Raw genomic sequence first — 21,516 nt, 5'->3', positions numbered from 1 at the left:
TGCAGGCGGGAATCGAGCAGGCGGGGGTCGAGCGGCTTGATCGGGCCAGCTGAATATTATCAGCTGGCCGGATCAGCTGCTCGATACACAGTACATAAACGTACCGTGTATCCCCAGCATTAGAGAGTCTAGTGTTAGCAGAGGACAATCTAAAGTCGTTCACAGTTGTACACCTAAAGGGCTCAACAAACAATCTAGCAGACTTCCTCAGTCGGACTCAAACGTCGATTGTGAAGTGGACTTTGAATATAGCAGGTGGATAACCCAGATGTGGGGAATACCAGAGGTAGAGTTGTTCTCATGAAGATAATGAATTCAGAGATGACTGTAATTTTAGCTGCACCCAGTTGGGACAAGAGATTGTGGTTTCCGCTATTGTTGAATATGAAGTTTGCAGGACCGATATTGTTACCAATAAGGGACAATCTAATCACAGTTCAAGAGGTGAACATTCCTCAAGTAATACATTTGAATCTAGCGGACTTGCTAGTGAAAAGTCTATCCTCGGGAAAAAGACTATCTAACAGAGTGATAGAATCTTTACTGAATAGTTAGAAAGCGAACTTATATAAAATGTATGACCTGTGCATACAGGAGTCTGTTTTTTAAAGGTAGCCATACACTGTTTAGATTAGCAGCAGACAGATTATCAGATACATTTCTGATCTATCTGAGGTGTTTAGGTGCATTGGGGTCAATGCAGAGTGATAAGCAATCTCTTCAGATCGATTTTTAATTTTCCAGCTGGTCAGAAAGATTGCAGTTGATCCTTCGATCGCAATCAGGCAATCGATTTGCGATCGGCCGAAAATCGACTGGGTATGGGCTTTTTAAGTCTGATGAAATAGGGGCAATTTTGGAGTTTTTTGCAAAACTGTGTTAATGGTCTGACCCTAAACACTATTAGGGTTCAGATCTCTGCATTATCAGGATTTTTTTACACAAGCAGTTGGCTAATGATCCTTTAGTTATTAGATTTTGAAGTCTGTGGAGCGGAAAAGGCAGATTGTGGTGAAACCGTTTCCGAAATAGGATTTATCGACTGTACTAAAAGCTTTGACATTTTTGCCTTTTGTACCAGCGGAAGACTTAGGCTTAGGACTTATAACGCTAAAAGCGGTCTTTTTAGTGGCCATAACTTCTGCAAGATGCATAAGTGAATTAGAGGCACTGTTATGTAAAGAACTGTCCTGCACAATATATGATGATAGAGTTGTTCTCAGAACTAGTGAAGATTTCTTGCCAAGGTCAGAGATAGGTTTACAGAGGTCAAGAAATTATATCTCCTTCCTTTTATACTAATCCATTGAATGAAAAAGAAAAGAAATGAAGTATGTTAGATGTAATGAAAAATCTGATAGAATAGCTAAAGAAAGTAAAGATATCAGAAATTGTATTTGTTAATTTTTCTGGCAAGTTAGTAGGCCAAAAGGTATAAAAAAAAAAAAAAAAAAAAAAAAGACTATAGATGATCCAGTATCCAGTACACAATGCACAGATTGATCCAATCTGTGCATTGTGGAAGTGTATAAAACCATGAATTTAGAAATTCCTGGTGAAGTAAAGGCTCATTATACCAGGGCCACGGCTACGACCTGGGCTGGCAGAGCTTGAGTGTCTCCAATGGAGATATGTAAAGCGGCGACATGAAAGAATATCAACACATTCATGCGCCACTACAAGTTGAATCGGATGACTGCAAGGGAGTTTGGAAGAGAAATCCTGCAAGCGGTCAGCCCGCCCTAAGGTTGGTGAGGTTTATTTCTCGCTCATCATCTCGTAGTATACCTGTCCTGGAGGGTTACTGGAAAAACCCTAAGCTAGCTAACGGGTAGATTTATTTTAGGTAACCCTCCAGGACAGGTTGCGAACCCACCCATTTTAAAATTATGTATATGTAATACTGTATACGTTATGTGTATATATGATAAACTGCAATGTATAATTAGGGTAGTCTGGTGTGTAGACCATGTTCAGGGTTTCTTGAATACATACTGCCGGACACCTGCGGTGGGTCTAAACTTATAGAGAGACCAAGTGGATGTTTCCTGTTTCCTGGGAGGGGCCAAATCTCGTAGTATACCTGTCCTGGAGGGTTACCTAAAATAAATCTACCCGTTAGCTAGCTTAGGGTTTCAGAGCAATTCTAGGCATGTTTTAGAGAGGTTTTCTTAACATGCCTAGTTTTTTTTTGGAGCATTTTTGTGTAGCAGATTTCATATATTTTTACAGTAAAGCTGTTACTGAACAGCTACTAAAAACAAAAATGCCTGGAAAACCGCTCTAATCTAGCGTTTTTCAGAGCGGTTTAAGCTTTTCCTATACTTTACATTGAGGCAGAAACAGATATGCAAACAGCAAAAATGCTGCAGAAGACCATGTTTGTGTTTTGCTAAAAACCGCAAACCACTGGTGTGCACCATCCCATTGAGATACATTAGCTAAGCGTTTTTCACAGGCAGCAGCGGTTTTGAAAACCCTCCAAAAAACGCTTGGTGTGCACCAGCTCAAACAAGGCAAAAGTCTCTCTTGATTTAACCACTTAGTGCTAGGCCTACAATATTGTTGTCTGTGTCTCCAGTTTTTGCACAATATGAATAGAAGTGTGTGTCAGTAGCAGATACACCCTTTCCCACAAGAAATGTATATCTTTTCTCAAATAGATCAGGGGGGTCTGTATGGTTGATCTTGTGGTGACACCCTTCCTACTGTGTGATCTAATGGCCCAACAGTTTACTGTCTGAATCTAGTTACATTGTGGGAAATAAGTGCTGTTTCCAACTGCCAAGCAAGCAGTATCTCCCTCTGTGCATAGAACTCTCAGTAAGACTGGATCCACACTATAAGCGCTTTTCTGAGCGCTTGCTGAACGATTGTGATTGCTGAGTGCTTTTTAAAAATCACTCCCGGGACTTCCGGTTCCGGCGCCTGCATGTAAGGAAGCAGGGAACAGAGCTCCGTCAAGCCACGAGACCCGCGGCAGGCTCACCCTCTCACACACGCTCGGCATTGCTCTACCGAGCGGCACACAGCTCCACCGCACCCAGGGGACCTCTCATGGACCGTTACTTAATGCGCTCCTCCACCAAAAACCGGACAGCAGCCGATCCTCATCACAGTGGCAAGATGGCGCCGGGCTCAAAGAAGCGTGACTTACACGCAGAGGACGACAACTCGCAGCCAGACTGGGGAGACGAGTCTGATGCCCCGTCCGAAGACGGTAAGAGAGCACCTCCCCGCATCAACTATAAGGCCATGGCCAAAGAAGTTATGAGGCTGCTAGCGCCCGAGCTTCAAGCCACCATAGAACCTGCCATCTCCAAAACACTCTCGGGCATTAAACAAGAGCTCCAGTCGCATGCAGCTAGACTAAAAGACGCCGATCAACGCATATCTCAATGCGAAACAGATCTAGACAAAGCCTACCACAAAATAGACATTCTCACAAAACAAAATTCTGGATACTACAACAGGCTAGAAGACTTAGAGAACAGGTCGAGGCGTAACAACGTCCGCGTTGTAGGACTCCCTGAAGCATGCCGCCCGGACGCTATCATAGACTTCTGCGAAAATACTCTGCCCCAGCTCCTAGGCCTCACCGGGGAATTCAGAGTCGAACGCGCGCACAGAGTGGGCCCGCCGCCCACCAGCGCTGCTAAAAAAACACCCAGGCTAGTAATGGCGTGCTACCTAGATTATGGCGCCAAAGCGAAATCAATCAGGGCCTTCAAAACCAATAATGCTCCACTGGAATATATGGAATCCCGGGTCAGACTCTTCAATGACTACTCCCTTGAAGTAACTCAGAAGAGGCAGGCATTCGCTAAAGCCTGCTCTTTCCTTGCCCTCAAGCAAATTCGCTTTGCACTGCTATATCCAGCTGTTCTCAAAATAACCGACGAAGATGACCAAATTCACGTATTTAAAACTCCCAAGGAAGCTGACAAGTACTTATTTGCCAACTATTCCTCACCAAAGCGCTCCCCAAAAAAAACAGTCACAAACCAGGTCTTCCCAGTACTCGCCGCCAAATCATTCACCTCCGGCTCAAAACCAACCGTCACCAGAACCACCTCAAGCTAATCCGGATTAAAACGGAAATCCTACCCAAAATCAGGGTCCCTTCATACTGCCGTGGTTAGACCCCTCTTTGCTGGCTTTGGAGTCAATGACGTTTAGTGGATGCAGGGAAGAAGTGTAGTCCAGGAATCTTTGAACTTAATTTTTTCATGCGACGTTACTCTTCACCTCTCCTCACTGACTGAACGGCAGATCATCTGCCCAGCTTTTTTTTCTCCACCACCATCTATGAGGAAGGTGAAAACGTATAACTTTTTTTCTTATTCTTGTTGTTTTTTTTTCTACGGGGTTTTGATTTTATGCTCTCTCCGGGGTTCTTTTTTGAAATGTACAGCCTACCATGTTTTATCTCTTGTTTTAGATATTGCTTGCCGCCCTCTGGAGTGTGAGACGCGCGACGGGGGGCTCCACGATCCAATAACTATCTGGCAATTAATCTATGCGTATAATATCATGGAACGTTAAGGGACTTCGTTCCCCAGTAAAAAGAGCCCAAATTTTACGTCACCTGAAATCTCTAGATACAGACATAGCACTACTCCAAGAGACTCATCTTAGAACGGAAGAAATACAATACATGAAAAAAAAATGGGTTTCCCACTGCATAGGCTCAGCCTCCCCAAATAAAAAAGCAGGAGTACTCATCCTGATTAACAGAAATTTACAGTGCTCTGTTGACCAAATATATAATGATAATATGGGAAGGTGTGTCGTCGTGCGTCTCACACTACCGGGGGAATCAATGATTATAAGTAATGTTTATTCCCCCAACGAAAATAGAAAAGAATTCTTCCAAAAACTAACCCCTATATTACTCCCCCACAGCCAAGGTAATCTAATACTAGGGGGCGACTTTAATGAGGTCATGCATCTAGCAGAAGATCGAAAGTCTGCAACAGTTAAAACACCCATATCACAAAATATGTCTACCCCCCTCACTGAGTTCATCTCCTCGCTGTCCATGTGTGACACCTGGAGATATCTCCATCCGCACGATAGAGAATACACATTCTATTCCCCCCCCACACTCCTCATTCTCTCGAATAGATTACATATTTGCTAATACTCCAATGATTCAAAAACTCGCACTAGCCACAATCTCAGATATTCTTATCTCAGACCACGCCCCAGTCATATCCTCCTTCATCCAACAAACACCCAAAGGACCTGATATTCTGTGGAGGTTCCCTACACAATTATACGCAGACGAGGAATTCCACTTACTCCTAAAATCTTGGTGGCAAGAGTACCACCACGACAATCGACAACATAGAGACAACCCCCAACTACTTTGGGATACGGGCAAAGCAGTCCTTAGAGGGCGAATCATAGGATACGTATCAGCAAAAAAGAAAAAAGCTAACCAGGAATACACACGTCATGTCCAGTTAACTAGAGCTGCCTACCTAGCATATACACAATCCCCTACACCCCAAAATAGGCAAAATTGGGTGACCACCAAAACTCAAACAGATCACTGGCTCAAACAAAGAGAAATCTACACGCAACCTTACAAAAGACTGCAATACTTTAAATATGGCAATAAAGCCGGAAGACTCTTGGCAATAATGGCAAAAGGAGGCTTCTCCCCCTCCCCTGTCTCAGCTCTCCAAAATGACTTGGGAGAACTCAGGCATCACCCCAAAAAAATCAACTCCATATTCCAACAGTTCTTCACACGGCTCTATTCCCTACCTACAAACAGTGGCATTTCACAGAGCCAACAATGGTTAGACAAAATACCCCTACCTCAATTATCACAAGATGACCTGGCTGACCTCAATGCACCCATAACTGATCTGGAAATAGTAGCCACAATCAAATCACTATCTAACAATAAGGCCCCCGGCCCTGACGGCCTTTCTTCAGAGTTTTTTAAAATCCTACAAACAGATATCTCCCCCACACTAAAGACCATATACAATGACATACTGCAAGGAACCAAATTCCTCCCATCAGGCAACGATACCTACATCAAACTAATACCCAAAAAAGGGAAAGATCTCACCTTGCCAGAATCATACCGCCCTATTTCATTAATAAACCAAGACCTTAAAGAGAACCCGAGGTGGGTTTGAAGAATATTATCTGCATACAGAGGCTGGATCTGCCTATACAGCCCAGCCTCTGTTGCTATCCCAAACCCCCCTAAGGTCCCCCTGCACTCTGCAATCCCTCCATAAATCACAGCCACGCTGCTGACAAACCGCTTGTCAGAGCTGGCTGTGTTTATCTCTATAGTGTCAGTCTGCTGCTCTCCCCGCCTCCTGCAGAACTCCAGTCCCCGCCTGCATCCCTTCCCTCCCTGCTGATTGGAGGGAAGGGACGGGGGCAGGGACCGGAGCTATGCAGGAGGCGGGGGAGCTGCTGAGACTGACACTACAGATGTAAACACAGCCTGGCTGTGATTTATGAGGGATTGCAGAGTGCAGGGGGACCTTAGGGGGGTTTGGGATAGCAACAGAGGCTGGGCTGTATAGGCAGATCCAGCCTCTGTATGCAGATAACATTCTTTAAACACACCTCGGGTTCTCTTTAAAATTCTAACTAAACTAATGGCCAATAGATTAGCTGTTTTCATGCCTAAATTAATACATCCTAACCAGGCTGGCTTCATCAGAGGTCGCTCAGCTATAGCTAACATACGAAAGCTACTTGTAGCCATGGAACAGGTAAAAGCCTACCCCGTCACACATCAAAACACAGCAATTCTGCTTCTTGATGCTCAAAAAGCATTCGACGCAGTAAACTGGAACTGGCTAGACCTAACACTTAATAAAATGGGATTCTCAGGGGAATTCTTGAATCTATTCCATCTTATGTATTCAAACCCCAAAGCACGCATATACACCCCAGGCTTCCTGTCTGGTCCCTTTTCTCTTGAGAGGGGCACCAGACAGGGATGCCCTTTATCACCCTTACTCTTTAACATCGCCCTTGAACCGCTCACTCGGCTAATTGACACACTTATCCCAGGGATAAAGATTGGTGAAACCAAATTGACACAGGCATTATTTGCCGATGACGTTCTGCTCTTCCTAACTGATCCCACATTCCAAGTCCCCAAAATTCTCCGACTAATTAACGAAGTTGGTCGGGAATCAGGCTTCAAAATAAATAAGACCAAAAGTGAATTAATGTACCTCTCATCCAAAGCAGTGACACCCCCCCCCCCCCCTGACTCTCTAGGCGTTCACGTCACTAAAGGGCCAATCACTTATTTAGGCATCACGCTAAATAGGGACCCCCAATCTATATACCACCTCAACATCTCTGCCCTTATCCCTAAACTAATTTCCCAAATACGTTCCTGGAACAACTTATCACTTAATGTCTCCGGACGCGCAGCCTTAATCAAAATGATTACGTTCGGCAAATTATTATACCCTATGCAAACCCTCCCATTCCTAATTAAACATTCCGACATACATACACTTAACAAAGAAGTATCTAAATTTCTGTGGAAAGGCAAAAGAGCCCGCATCAGCTTAGCCAAACTACAACTCCCTAAAGATTTGGGTGGTCTTAATCTTCCAAATCTCCGCTTATATAATCTAGCTTGTATGACCCGCCATGTCCGAGACTGGCTATCATCCACATCAGAATTCTCGAACTATGACCTAGAAAGTGCCTTGGCGGAGCCATGGACTCTACCAGGTATTTTACATTCCTCCTGGGCCAAACTACCACTGAGACTCAAACACAGCGTAGTTATTAAAGACACCATGATAACGTGGAAAGAGATTAGAAAACTCTTCCAACTCCCCTGGAAAATTTCCAAATACTTGCCGTTGTGGGGCACACCGGATTTTCATCCGGGTATGCAGCACAATGCCTTCATCCGTTGGGAAACCAAAGGAATCTCTAAGCAACCTGTTTAATATGAAAGAGCATAGATGGTGGAATTTTTAGAACTGAACAGACTATGGAATATACCTAACTCTGATTTCCTAATGTATGGCCAAATCACATCCTATGCACATAAGCATTTGACAAATATTTCACCCATCATGTGCCTCACACCTTTTGATCGTTTCCTACGCCCAGGAGATGAGAGACTGTCATTATCAGATCTCCATAGAGATCTCCAAAATCTCAAAGCAAAAAAATTAGGACATGCCAATATGCAGAAATGGACCACATTTTTTACCCATCCCCAACTTGCCTCCAAAATATTGGAAGGCCTTACGACATTCAGACGTATTATCATCAATGAAACATGGAGAGAATCCCACCTCCTCTTCCTCCACCACGCAAAATATGCCTTCAATATCCACTACAAACAACCCCCAGCTAATTATCCACTACAAACAACCCCCAGCTAATTACACACCAGAATGTCCTAAATGCAAATTACCCAATGCAAATATGATACACTGCATGTGGTTCTGTCCAAAGATAACATATTTCTGGACACAAGTCTCTCACTTCCTGCGCAGAGTAGGCTGCGGCTCCCATCCTCGTGACCCCCTTCTGTTTCTATTCCATGCATATGAAAAACCATCATCGCCCCCTACCCCTCCTCCTAAAACCCCAGACATCCTCTTTATAACTCTAGCAGCTGCAAAAAAAGCTATCCTAAACAGATGGATTTACCCCACACCTCCCACAATACAAGATGTTAAGGATGAGATGACTGAACTCCTTGTTATGGACAAAACAGACACAATGCTACATAAAGAAAAAAACGCAAAGAAATTCTTCAAGAAATGGAAAACCTTCATTAAAATTAACTTCACTCAAGAAGAAACATGCCAACTAGTGGAACCATTCAAATACTCCTCTTGGTATTGCATAGAACAACTATCAGGTACTTTGGGCCATCTTGAACTACCTACTTAAACGGCCTTTCTGGTCTACCCTCCTATTTTGTTATTCCTTATACTACATCAGGCGACCTATTTTTCTTTTCTATCCTAGCCTTTGGGCTACTCATGAACCGTCCTAAGGGACAGAACCCCGGGAGAAGAGCAAGGGAGGGGGGAGGGTTAGGAGGGAATTGTTATATTTTTGTTATACAAGTTGTAAACCTCACTGTACAGATCAAGTAGGCGAACTCTAAGAGCCGCCTCCTGGGTATGCGGTCAACAAAGCCGACAATCTATCACCATCAAACCTTCAAATGTGCCATTGAACTCTTGATTGCATACCCAGTTCGTGTTATCACTTTATATGTATGTTGGAAAATTTTATATATCCTCAATAAAACATTGTTTAAAAAAAAAAAAAAAAAATCACTCCCGTTCACTTTCATTAAAATCCTGGTAAAAATTGCAGCAATCGCGCAATTGCATACGCAGAGATTTTTACGGCTTTTTTTTTAGTTTATTTTTTTATGAAGGTGAATGGGAGTATTTTTTTTTTTTATTTTTTTAGCCATCAGAAAAGCGCTTATAGGGTGGATCCAGCCTTAATGAACATTTTGCAGAGCTGCACTTGCCATGGCTAAATATGTCACCATCTGTGATAAATTTCAGAACGTAAATCGGGGTGTAGAAAGATTACAATGCACGAACGCTGATTAAATCCTTTATAAACGAATATTGTGGACAAAAAATTATTTTCATTACAGTTCCTGTTTAAAGTTACTGTAACATTATATGGAAAAAAAAAAGCTTCTTGGGTTATTTAGCGCAGGCATGACGAAAAGGTTTAAAGAAGGGAACCAGAGATGAATGATTCACACAAAATAAACATATCAGTTGATAGCTTTTAAAGAATAAATGCTCTACCTGATAATTTCGCCACTCTGGTGTGCCTTATTGAGTGGTTGTTGTTTTTTTTTTTTGTTGTTTTTTTAGCCATTATTGCTCCAGGAAATATCCAAAATGGCCGCCGGCTCATACCTGTTCTGCTTCTGGGTTATGAGTTGTTCTGGATGTGCTGCCTAGCCTCTATGAGACTATAGACAAGCAGGGCTGCTGCAGCCTTTCATCAGTCTGCTTTCAACTATTATTCTGGTATGCTGTGTGGCTGCCTGTAGGAAGTGCAGTGCACACAGATACACTTGTATGTTTCAGAGTTTCTTTGTCGGCAGCAGCAGCCCCTCCCATGTCAACAGCTCTGAGTAAGAGAATCTGAGCCAGGAGGTGGCAGGCTTGGGCTTGAAAAGACTCCACAGAAGAGTGACTCAGCTATAATGATTCCAGGTCAAACCTAGACTGAATCAGTCGGTGGATTCTTATCACAGTTAATAACAAATTAGACTGAGAAGAATAAAACTAAAAGCAGGGTAGGTGTTTACTGTTATGTTCCCACTGATAAATGTAATAAAATACATGAGGGTGCTTGGTCTCTGGTTCTCTTTAAGGTCCCTTTCACTCTATCTGGGTACTCTCCCCTGCCGCTTCCACGTCACAGTGGCCAGAAGTCTGTATGAGACTTGCCATTCTGTCTGCTGTGAGACAAAATACAAGGGAAGTGCCTCCTACACAGAGGCTTTGCAAACTCTGAAGTGTGACGAGAAGTACCACTCGACACACAATTGCATTGGAGTCAGTGGCACCACAACAATTGCTGCTGCACTGGGCAGAGACTGAGCTATGCATATTGCCCTGTAGGTGCACTCTGCCACAGGGTGATTTTTAAAAAAAAGAAATGGTGCTGCAGGATAATCACACAGCATCATGTCCCTAAATGTCAGTTTTGTGTATAAAATGAATTGCTATATTTGTTTTGCCTGAAAGTTAGCAATATGTTAACAGAATACTGAACCATTTGTATTCAGGACCTCACTACAGAGTTTGCTACAGCTAACAACCCTACAGCTATAACGCCTGAAGAATATTTCAACCCTGACTTTGAACTTAAAAACAGAGATATTGGAAGACCTAAGGAGCTGGCAATTAGAACACAAAAGTGAGTAAAAAGTGTTTTTGTTTTTGTTCTGGTTTTTGTTTTGTTTGTTCTTTGCCTGATTGTTGTTATTGCAGTATTTGCATATGATTAGATCCATATCAGTTTGGACAGTGCGCAGAGCTAATATGACAAATTGAAATGAAGTAAGTAAGATGTGATTAAAGAACAAGCGACACCCACGCTAACCTAGAAATAAAAAACACATATATGAGTAGGAGAGAACAGAGGCACCAAAAGGATAAAAGGGGTTTTATAGGAGCTTAAAAGCCAAAAACTTGGTAATTAGAGGAGGCAGTGGTGGACTTACCTCCTCCAAGCAGACACAACACGACTGTACATTCAGTCTATTAACGGACTCCAGATAAAACAAAGCAATGCGTTTCACGGTTCAGCGCCCGCTTCCTCAGGCAATAGAAAAAGGAGTTACAGCATCTACCAAAACAAACACTTGTTTGTTTTTGCTAGATGCTGTAACTCCTTTTTTCAATTGCCTGAGGAAGCGGGCACTGACCCGTGAAACGCGTTGCTTTGTTTTATCTGGAGTCCGTTAATAGACTGAATGTACAGTCGTGTTGTGTCTGCTTGGAGGAGGTAAGTCCACCACTGCCTCCTCTAATTACCAAGTTTTTGGCTTTTAAGCTCCTTTAAAGAGACTCTGAAGCCAGAATAAATCTCGTTTCAGAGCTCATAGTTAGCAGGGGCATGTGTGCCCCTGCTAAATCGCCGCTAAACGGGGGTCCCTTCACCCCCAAACTCACCCCCGCAATAGTTGGTCGTAAAGTTGGTCGTTCGTGGAGGCAGGACTAACTGCTGCAGCCCTGCCTCCAGTCGCGTCTATCAGGTAGTAGAAATCTGACAGAAGCGACAGGTGTTGGACTATTTCATCTCTTCATAGGGGATTCTCAGCAAGGCTTTTATTCTTTATAAAGATATTCCCTGAAAAGGATTTAAAGAATAATGCTTCCCTGCTTGCTACCGTTTTTTGGCAGTTAGACAGAGCAACTGCCATTCACTAAGTGCTTTTGAAAATAATTAAATCCTTGAGAACCCTCCCCTCCCCCCCATGAAGAAATGGACTAGTCCAAAACCTGTCGCTTCTGTCAGATTTCTACTACCTACTGTAAGTGACAGCAACATAGGAGAAAAGTAATTTATGGCTCATTTTACTCTGGAAAAAAAACGTACTTGTTATTAGTTTGTTTGCACACATTTTAAATTTTAAAATTTTTCGCCATAGTGCCCCTTTAAGGTGCCCATACATCAAGAGACAAATCGCTCTCTGATCAAAACTAATTAGAAAGATCGGTCAGACCGCAGGCCAATTCGTGATCAATTTCATGCTGAAATTGGTCAGGAATCCCCTTGTGACCTGCATCCTACCGCCTCACCGAAGTGTTTTCGTCGCTCATCCTAATATCACTCGCCATTACGACCGCGTACCCGATCGAGCAAGTCAGCCCTACATCTTGCAGCATGTCCGACCGATTAATGCGACCAATTTTGACCCAAAATTGGTTGCATTGTTGGTCAGGCATGCCCTTGGCAGCACCAATTTTCTTCTGATTTATAATAATTGAATCGGATGGTCGATCGGCTGCTAAGTCACCTGATGTATAGCCACCATTACCAGTGCACACGTTGCCTTACTTAGTAACGCAGCACGTTTAACCACCTGAGCGGTCTGGACGAGCTGAGCTCGTCCAACACCGCCGGAGGTCGCCGCTCAGGCCCTGCTGGGCCGATTTTAATCAAATAAAGTGCAGCACACGCAGCCGGCACTTTGCCAGCCGCGTGTGCTGCCTGATCGCCGCCGCTCTGCGGCGATTCGCCGCGAGCAGCGGCGAAAGAGGGCCCCCCTAGCCGCCTGAGCCCTGCGCAGCCGGAACAAAAAGTTCCGGCCAGCGCTAAGGGCTGGATCGGAGGCGGCTGACGTCAGGACGTCGGCTGACGTCGATGACGTCACTCCGCTCGTCGCTATGGCGACGATATAAGCAAAACAAGGAAGGCCGCTCATTGCGGCCTTCCTTGTTTATTCTGGGCGCCGGAGACGATCGGAAGATCGCCTCCGGAGCGCCCTCTAGTGGGCTTTCATGCAGCCAACTTTCAGTTGGCTGCATGAAATAGTTTTTTTTTTATTTGAAAAAAACCCTCCCGCAGCCACCCTGGCGATTTAATCAGAACGCCAGGGTGGTTAAACAAAGTGCTGCATGCTGTACGTTATACTGGGTTAAGCCACGTTAGACTGTTTGCACATGCTCAGTAATGTTGGGAGGAGGAGGTCTCCCCTCCCCCTCTGCTGCCAGCCACATGGCTAATTAATATTCACTGCAGTGTTTGTGTGACTCGTGGTGGGACTGTAGTGTTGTCCGGATCATGAACGAATCGTTCATTTGATCCGGATCTTTTTTGTGAGTCAGATCATCACAATGAAAGATTCGGTTCACAGTGGATGTCTGTCTGGAAGAAACAGGAGCATACAGAATGTACAGTGCAGGGAAAGTCCTGTCCTGCTAGTCATTTCACCCAGTCTGCTTCCCTAGTAAGATGATTCAAATGATTCGGTTCAAAGATCTGGATCTTTTCAATGATCCGATTCAAATGATCCGAATCCTTAAAAAGATCCGGACTTCCTATCACTAACCTGGAGCGGCTGCTTTGAGAGCTGCATAACGCAGCTCAATCTGACGTCCAACTTCAACACCACCATGCGTTGCGTTAGGGGCACGTTATGCGACCATAACGTCCCCTAGAACGCAACGTCTTGGTGGGAAAGTGGCCTAAATGCTGAATCTTGTAGAAAACTGAGGAGAAAAAGGTTTTGGGCATTCTCGCCAGTGGAAATCCCATAAAATAAACAGATTTTACAACACCAGCAAAGAAATGTGATTGAGCGCCTTCTGAAATCGACGTGTTTGGGCAGTATTTTGACACTGGGTCCAAAAAGTTCTTCAAAGGATCAGCATGCCAGTCAGCTAGAATTAATTTTAGGATAGCAGCCATAGTTTTGTATGAATTACTGTATATGCAGTTTCCCAAAGTATCATTGGCTCTCTAGGTTTAAAGGCACTCTGTGGATGTGTGAAGATTTCCCTCTGTCCCTAGTAGAACAAGTTACCCCCATAATAGACCTCATGGCCAGAACAAGCTCTCATTTTGCTCATTTGCGGGACTTCATAACGCTGCAGTTTCCACCAGGATTTCCAGTCAAAATAGGTAAGCTTTGCAATTCTTTTCTTGTGTAAATGTGTTTCAAATGGAGAGTATTGTGTTATTTTACGAATGCATTCTTCTTTGTATGCTAAACATTTTGTTATGTAGGTCAGCATTTGCAGGTTGCACTTCTAGTACATGGTTTTTTTAGTAGTCTTGTAGGATGCACCCATTTTATTAAAGATGATGGCGTTGATGAAGTTTCCATTACACTGGGTGATAGCTCAAGTACCCCTAAAGGCTCGTACACACGCCGTACGGGTCCGTCGTCACCTCCCGCTGGACGGGTTTTCAGCAGACAGTACAGCGTGTGTATAGTCTGTCGGCGAACATAATGCTGTTTCTGAACGATCCGCCGGGCTGTATACATACATACATACATACATACATACATACATACATACATACATACATACATACATACATACATACATACATACATACATACATCCTAAAGTTTGGACACCTTCTCATTCAAAGAGTTTTCTTTATTTTCATGGCTATGAACATTGTAGATTCAGACTGAAGGCATCCAAACTATGAATTAACACATGTGGAAGTATAGTACATAACCAAAAAGTGTGAAACAACTGAAAATGTCATATTTTAGATTCTTCAAAGTAGCCACTTTTTTTTTTTTCTTTTTTCTTCCTTTTTTTTTTTTTTCCCTTTGATTACTGCTTTGCACACTCTTGGCCTTCTCTTGATGAGCTTCAAGAGGTAGTCACCTGAAATGGTCTTCCAACAGTCTTGAAAGAGTTCCTAGAGATGCTTAGCACTTGTTGGCCCTTTTTGCCTTCACTTTGCGGTCCAGCTCACCCCAAACCATCTCGATTGGGTTCAGGTCTGGTGACTGGAGGCCAGGTCATCTGGCGCAGCACCCATCACTCTCCTTCCTTGTCAAATAGCCCTTACACAGCCTGGAGGGGTGTTTGGGGTCATTGTTCTGTTGAAAAATAAATGATGGTCCAACTAAACACAAACTGTGAGAAAACGCGGAAGAGCCGCCGCAAATACTCAGTGAGGCGGCTGATTCCGCGTCTAGCATGGCATCTGGAGTATTTAGGCACGCGTCCACTAGCGAGACGGAACGCGAAGAAATCGCCGCATGCCCAGCGGTCAGGGCGGCGGAGTCCACGTCCGACACGGCAGTCGGTAAGCATAGGCCTACTACTGACAGTGGCTGAGCGTGGGGAAACCGCCGCATGCTCGGTTGGCGGTGCGGCTGCCCCCGCACTCGAACAGGCTGACACATTACAACACATGTCTGGTGTGGCTGGGACTGATAGTCCACACTGGCTCAGGAGGACGCGCGCGCGCAGAGAGGCAGGGCCTTTATGACAGTCAGAAGGGAGTCAGCTGACCAAGCCGGTCAGCTGACAATTTCAGCAACTTCCATTGGTCCAGCACTTAGGGGAGGCGCTAGTGAGCGCTAGTGTATATATACTGGGTGCTGGTCATTCCTCTGGTGTCTGGCGTTGCGATCACTACGTGGTAGCACTCAGACCTTGTCAGTATCTGTGTTATTAGACAGTTTCCAAGGTGTTGATGGCCAAGGATCTCACACCTTAGCTTAGACATTGTTGATTATTTGTTATGACCTTCTGCTTTTCTGACCATTCTCCTGATCTCTGATTTTGTACCTTTGTCATTCTGATACTCTGTTGCCAAACCTCGGCTAGTCTCTGGATTCTGTACCTGTCACCTGTCTCTGTACCTTATCTGTCCGTATGGTTACGACCTGGCTTGTCCGACCTCGAGAACTATCTCTCCTGTTAGGAGATAGCTCGCAGATCTGTCAGTGACACCTCTCCATTGGTGTCACTCACGTTCTGTCCTTCCCACTGGCAGTCTGACTCCTCCCCGTGGAGAGTTCAGACTACGGAAGGAACCAGTTGCCGAGCAGTACTCCTATCTGCTCTTGCACCTGTCTTCCAGGTGCGATCCTCAAAGTATTACTGTTGTACCTAAACACTCTTATCACTCAGGTGTCCAGAGGTTAGAGATATATCTGATTATCGGTGATACTGCAGATCATCTAATCTGGTATATATCTGCATTCTCGGTGATACTGCAGATCACCGGTAATCAGATTCTCTCTGTGTTACACCGATCGTTACACAAACCAGATGGAATAGCATGCCGCTGCAAGATACTGTGGTGTCACCAGCAAAGCACCCCCACACAATCGCACCTCCTCCTCCATGCTTCACGGTGGGAACCGGGTATGTAAAGACCATCGTTCACCTTTTCTGCGTCCCACAAAGACACGGTAGTTGGAACCAGAAATCTCAAATTTGGACTCATCAGACCAAATTTTTGGTCTAATGTCCATTCTTTGTGTTCTTCTGCCCAAACAAGTCTCTTCTGCTTGTTGCCTGTCCTTAGCAGTGGTTTCCTAGCAGATATTCTACCATGATGGCCGGATTCACACAGTCTCCTCTTAACAGTTCTAGAGATGTCTGCTGCTAGAACCCTGTGTGACATTGACCTGGTCTCTAATCTGAGCTGCTGTTAACATGCGATTTCTAAAGCTAGTGACTCGGATGAACTTATCCTCCGCAGCATAGGTGACTCTTGGTCTTGCTTTCCTGGGGTGGTCCGCATGAGAGCCAGTTTCTTGTAGCGTTTGAAGGTTTTTGAGACTGCACTTGGGGACAGTTTCAAAGTTTTCCCAATTTTTTTGGACTGACTGACCTTCATTTCTTAAAGTAATTATTGCCACTCATTTTTTTTTTCTTTACTTAGCTGATTTTTTCTTGCCATAATACAAAATCTAACAGTCTATTCAGTAGGACTATCAGCTGTGTAGCCACCTGACTTCTCCACAACGCAACTGATGGTCCCAACCCAATTTATAAGGCAAGAGATACCATTAAACCTGACTGGGCACACCTGTGAAGTGAAAACCGTTTCAGGTAACTACCTCTTGAAGCTCATCAAGAGAATGCCAAGAGTGCAAAGCAGTAATCAAAGCAAAAGGTGGCTACTTTGAAGAACCTAGAATATGACATATTTTCAGTTGTTTCACACTTTTTGGTTATGTACTATACTTCCACATGTGTTAATTCATAGTTTGGATGCCTTCAGTGTGAATCTACAATGTTCATAGTCCTGAAAATAAACAAAACTCTTTGAATGAGGTGTGTCTCCTCTCTCGATAGATTAGATTAGATAGATAGATAGATAGATAGATAGATAGATAGATAGATAGATAGATAGATAGATAGATAGATAGATAGATAGATAGATAGATAGATAGATAGATAAAGATAGATAAAGATAGATAAAGATAGATAAAGATAGATAAAGATAGATAAAGATAGATGATAGAGAGATAAAGATAGATGATAGAGAGATAGAGAGATAGATAGATAGATAGAGAGATAGATAGAGATAGATAGATAGATAGAGAGATAGATAGAGATAGAGAGATAGATATAGATAGAGAGATAGATATAGATAGAGAGATAGATATAGATAGAGAGATAGATATAGATAGAGAGATAGATATAGATAGAGAGATAGATATAGATAGAGAGATAAAGATAGATATAGATATATATTATAATATAATGTATTGACTATCACAAGTAATCCCTGGGCCCACAGGATAGTGTTCTTTTTCTGCTATATATTTCTGTTACAATGAAAAGCCCTCCAGTAGACTGTGGTTTTTGCACCATGAGTATTTGTTATAATGCAACTTGCAATGAAGTTGTTCTCTTTAATCCGGCTGGTGACTCTCTTCCCAGGATAGTGAAATTATCTTAGTGGGGTATACAGTTAGCAGGATAGCATCAGACATTACTTCCACACTACCAATAAGCGTTCTCTGGTTGTTGTCTCAGGCCTCGTTCATCACCTGTATAGCTCTGTTTTGTGGTGCTGATCTCATTCAATGAATGCGTTTGGAGAAAGATGCATGCCCTGCTGTGCAACACATACGTGAAAACATCAGACTATGCAGTCTATCTTTTTTGTTGTCCTTGCGTATCACATGCATTAGGGCATTAGCTTCCACTGAAGACATTTCACCTTGCTCTCTTGTTATGACCTTTGTGGTATATTGGTTTTACTAACTCTTGAATGTCTATTGCTTTGGACCTCTTCTTCTTTGAAAATCTGTGTTCAGCGTGCTTAAATGCTATTTTTTTCATATTTAATGCATTTGTTTCTTGTCACAGAAATACCTTTATTTCATGTTTTAAATGCAAGAATTACCTTTGGCAATGTCAACACTTGCAGCCGGGCAGAAGATATTCCCACCACTCCAAAAGAGAGTCCAGTTGAAGGTTTGCATATTTACCCATAACCAATGGATATTATTACAAACCAGTCTTTGATCCACTATTTTATGGACAACTCCACTATAATTTTTTTTATGGTGCTAAGAAAGACTGAACATGCCTTTTCTCTATCGTATATTCTATCTTAAATGATCCATTTCTGCTGTATGATTTGTAAGAGAGTGATTGACCAGTTATGATCACATTTCACTTCGGCCTCTTGTAGTAGCCTTCACAAATAATGAGACATAACTGTGATGAGCCAATCAGACTTGCAAAAAAACCAAAACACATTCAACCACCTGCATTGGTCAAAACTACACCTGTGGGAGAAATTGTTCACCCCCTCCATTTATAACTGCACTACCTTCATTGCACATTCTGGTGAAAACTGCTACTAGGTCCAATGATGTCCAAAAGTAGGGGTGGTCGGTGAGATTCAAGTAATTTCAAATGTATGCAAGCTTAAAAGTAGCTGTGACATTTTATTGGTCTGTTTTAAAGCTACATAAATTTGTATAGACTCAGATTTATTTGCATTTCACTGACCATCCCTTCCTCAGATGTTTTCCCCCCTGCTGTCCAATTTCTCTTTGCTGTTCCCTATCTCCCGACAGACGGTCTCCCTCTTTATTTTAGTGATATTTTTGCAACTTGCAAATAAAATGCCTTTAAAACCACTAGCAGGTAAGATAGTGCTCAAGATAGTTTAGTCAGTACTTTTTAACTAACTTGTTTGTACTTTTTCAAATTCAAGTTCAAAAGTGAGTTTAAAGAGAAAACTATCTCCTACAATATACATGACAAACTCTGGCAAAATGTTGGCCCGCAGAGCCATCAAATTTACCCCCAAGTTGTTTTCCCAATTTGCATTAGGTTTGACCCACTCTAGACCAGGAAGCTATACTGGAGGCATAAAATAAATAAGGGGTGCCTGGAAAAAAGGGCATGGGGTATAGCTAAAATGTCTAATATTGTTTATAACAATATTTTATAGTTTCTTCATGTAATAAAATCTGAAAATATTGTCTAACAATGAAAATGAAAATATATGTACAATCGTAATGACTATAGTAAAACATTGGTAAATATTACCGATTTATATTACTGCAACTAAAGGTGCGTACACATGTCAGATAAAAGTCTTTGGAAAATGAAAGATCACAGACCAATTTTACCCCCTTTCATGTAGTATGAGAGCCATACTCTACACAGTCTATTCTAGCCTATCAGATAAAAATCTTTGCAAGATGCTGCACACATGCAACAGATCAGTGTCTGCAAAAGATCAATCCCTGCAAAAGATCCATTCCTGCAAAGTGCATTCATAGTCTATGATATCTGCAGATCCTCATACACACCTTGTTTAATGGACATTTGTCTGCAGATCAGACAATTATCTGCCGATCTGAAGATCCAACCTGGTGGATCTGGTGTACAGATAATTGTCCGTTAAACAAGGTGTGTATGAGATCTGCAGATATCATAGACTATGAATGTGGTTTGCAGGAACTGATCTTTTGCAGATACTGATCTGTTGCATGTGTACAGCATCTTTGCGTGCAGCATCTTGCAAAGATTTTTATCTGATGGGGAGTTCAGCTCCATAGAATAGACTGTGTAGGTATGGCTCTCATACTACATGGAAGGGGGTAAAATTGGTCTGTGATCTTTCATTTTCCAAAGACTTTTATCTGACGTGTGTACCCACCTTAAACCTAACCCTACTCTTACACAGAACCCTCCCTCTACCTATCCATAACCCTTAGACTCCCCCCTCCCCCTGTGGTGCCTAACCCTAAAATCCCCTTCCTGACATCTAACCCCCTTTCTCCTTAGCACATAGTGTTAATACAGAAAAAGATAATTAACAAAATTATAACTCTCAAAATAAATCTCAAAATGCTATAAAAAGTCAACGATAACTTACAATTTATCAAAACAGAAAATGGTCTAAAAAGTAATTAACAAATCATAAAAAAGAAATTTATCTGACACCCTAATTTCTTCTTTGATGCCCAATAGCCAATATTTTACATTCACGCCTATGGGGCGCCCAAATAGTCAATTAGCCCCAGGCATCTTTTTTTCCTGATCCCATATTGGAGGTGAAGCTCTAAATCACCAGGGAAGCCATATTTGGGAGGGAAGGGGAATGCACTAGAAACCAGGGAACTGTATAGAGGAAGGAGTGCCTTACACACTAGGACATTTTATAAGAGAGGGAGGTGCCCAGTACACTGAGGTTGGCCTGCAACTTTGACCCAGTTGACCCACTTTGAGTTTGACATCACTGTCCTAGGAGGTAACTCAGGAGAAAAGTTAATTGCATATGGGCCACTGACTTTTGTTATGGGCTACCAGGGATATGCAATTTGCCTAGAATATTGCAGGACCCCTCCCTTAGGAAGGGTGTTGTGCTGCTCCCAACTTTTTAAAATATTGATCCTGTTGTGGTCTGATATGAGCCAGGTAAGGATTGCATATTCCTTAGGAAATGAAGCCCAGCATTTTATGTGGATAGATGGGGCTTGTGTAAGTCGTTGGTGTAGTATTGTACAAACAACTTGTTGCATTTGTATTAAAAAGGTTCATAGGTAGAACATTCAATCTCCCATCACTTACTGTCCTTCAAAAGTGTTCGCAATCTTCTGATCGTACCACTATCTAGGGCCAACAGCATTGTGTAATATTTGCTCTCTATGAATACAAAATTAAAACAGCGCTGCCATTTAAAGGTGTGAAGCAGTCTCACGTTGTTCGCATTTATGCGTTGCCTTTTTTTTTTTTCCATGCTGTCATTCATTCGTAAAGGAAAAAATGTAATTTGTTTTCTATCTCTGTGTAGAAGCTGCTGCTCTTCCCAAGTTTGAGGTGGATCAGTCAGTCTTTGATATTCCAGTGTCTTACCACATCCAGGAGAATGGGAGGAGTCTGCATATACGGGATGAAGATGATGAGATCATGCAGTTTGCCATTCAGCAGAGTCTTCTGGAGTGCAGTGGAAATCCAGTAAGCATTATTCTGTCACTTAGTAAATACCACAGTTTATGTAGGGTTTTTATAGCCTTTCATCTCA

General features: G+C 42.8%; 1 protein-coding gene across 2 annotated transcripts in view; it reads left to right on the top strand.

Annotated features, from left to right (window-relative positions):
* Positions 1 to 21,516, top strand: part of ANKRD13A (ankyrin repeat domain 13A) — a 69,087-nt gene that overhangs the window by 36,458 nt on the left and 11,113 nt on the right. For both annotated transcript variants that reach the window (XM_068239187.1, XM_068239194.1), the window contains 4 exons: positions 10,808 to 10,938; positions 13,994 to 14,151; positions 18,336 to 18,443; positions 21,286 to 21,449. In XM_068239187.1, the coding sequence (XP_068095288.1) occupies positions 10,808 to 10,938; positions 13,994 to 14,151; positions 18,336 to 18,443; positions 21,286 to 21,449 (561 nt within the window). The remainder of the gene's footprint in view (positions 1 to 10,807; positions 10,939 to 13,993; positions 14,152 to 18,335; positions 18,444 to 21,285; positions 21,450 to 21,516) is intronic.

Source organism: Hyperolius riggenbachi, chromosome 1 (genome assembly GCF_040937935.1).
Source record: "Hyperolius riggenbachi isolate aHypRig1 chromosome 1, aHypRig1.pri, whole genome shotgun sequence".
In the NCBI taxonomy this organism is placed as follows: Eukaryota; Metazoa; Chordata; class Amphibia; order Anura; family Hyperoliidae; genus Hyperolius; species Hyperolius riggenbachi.
Note: the sequence above shows the minus strand (reverse complement) of the source record. Positions and strands in the feature narration are given on the sequence as shown.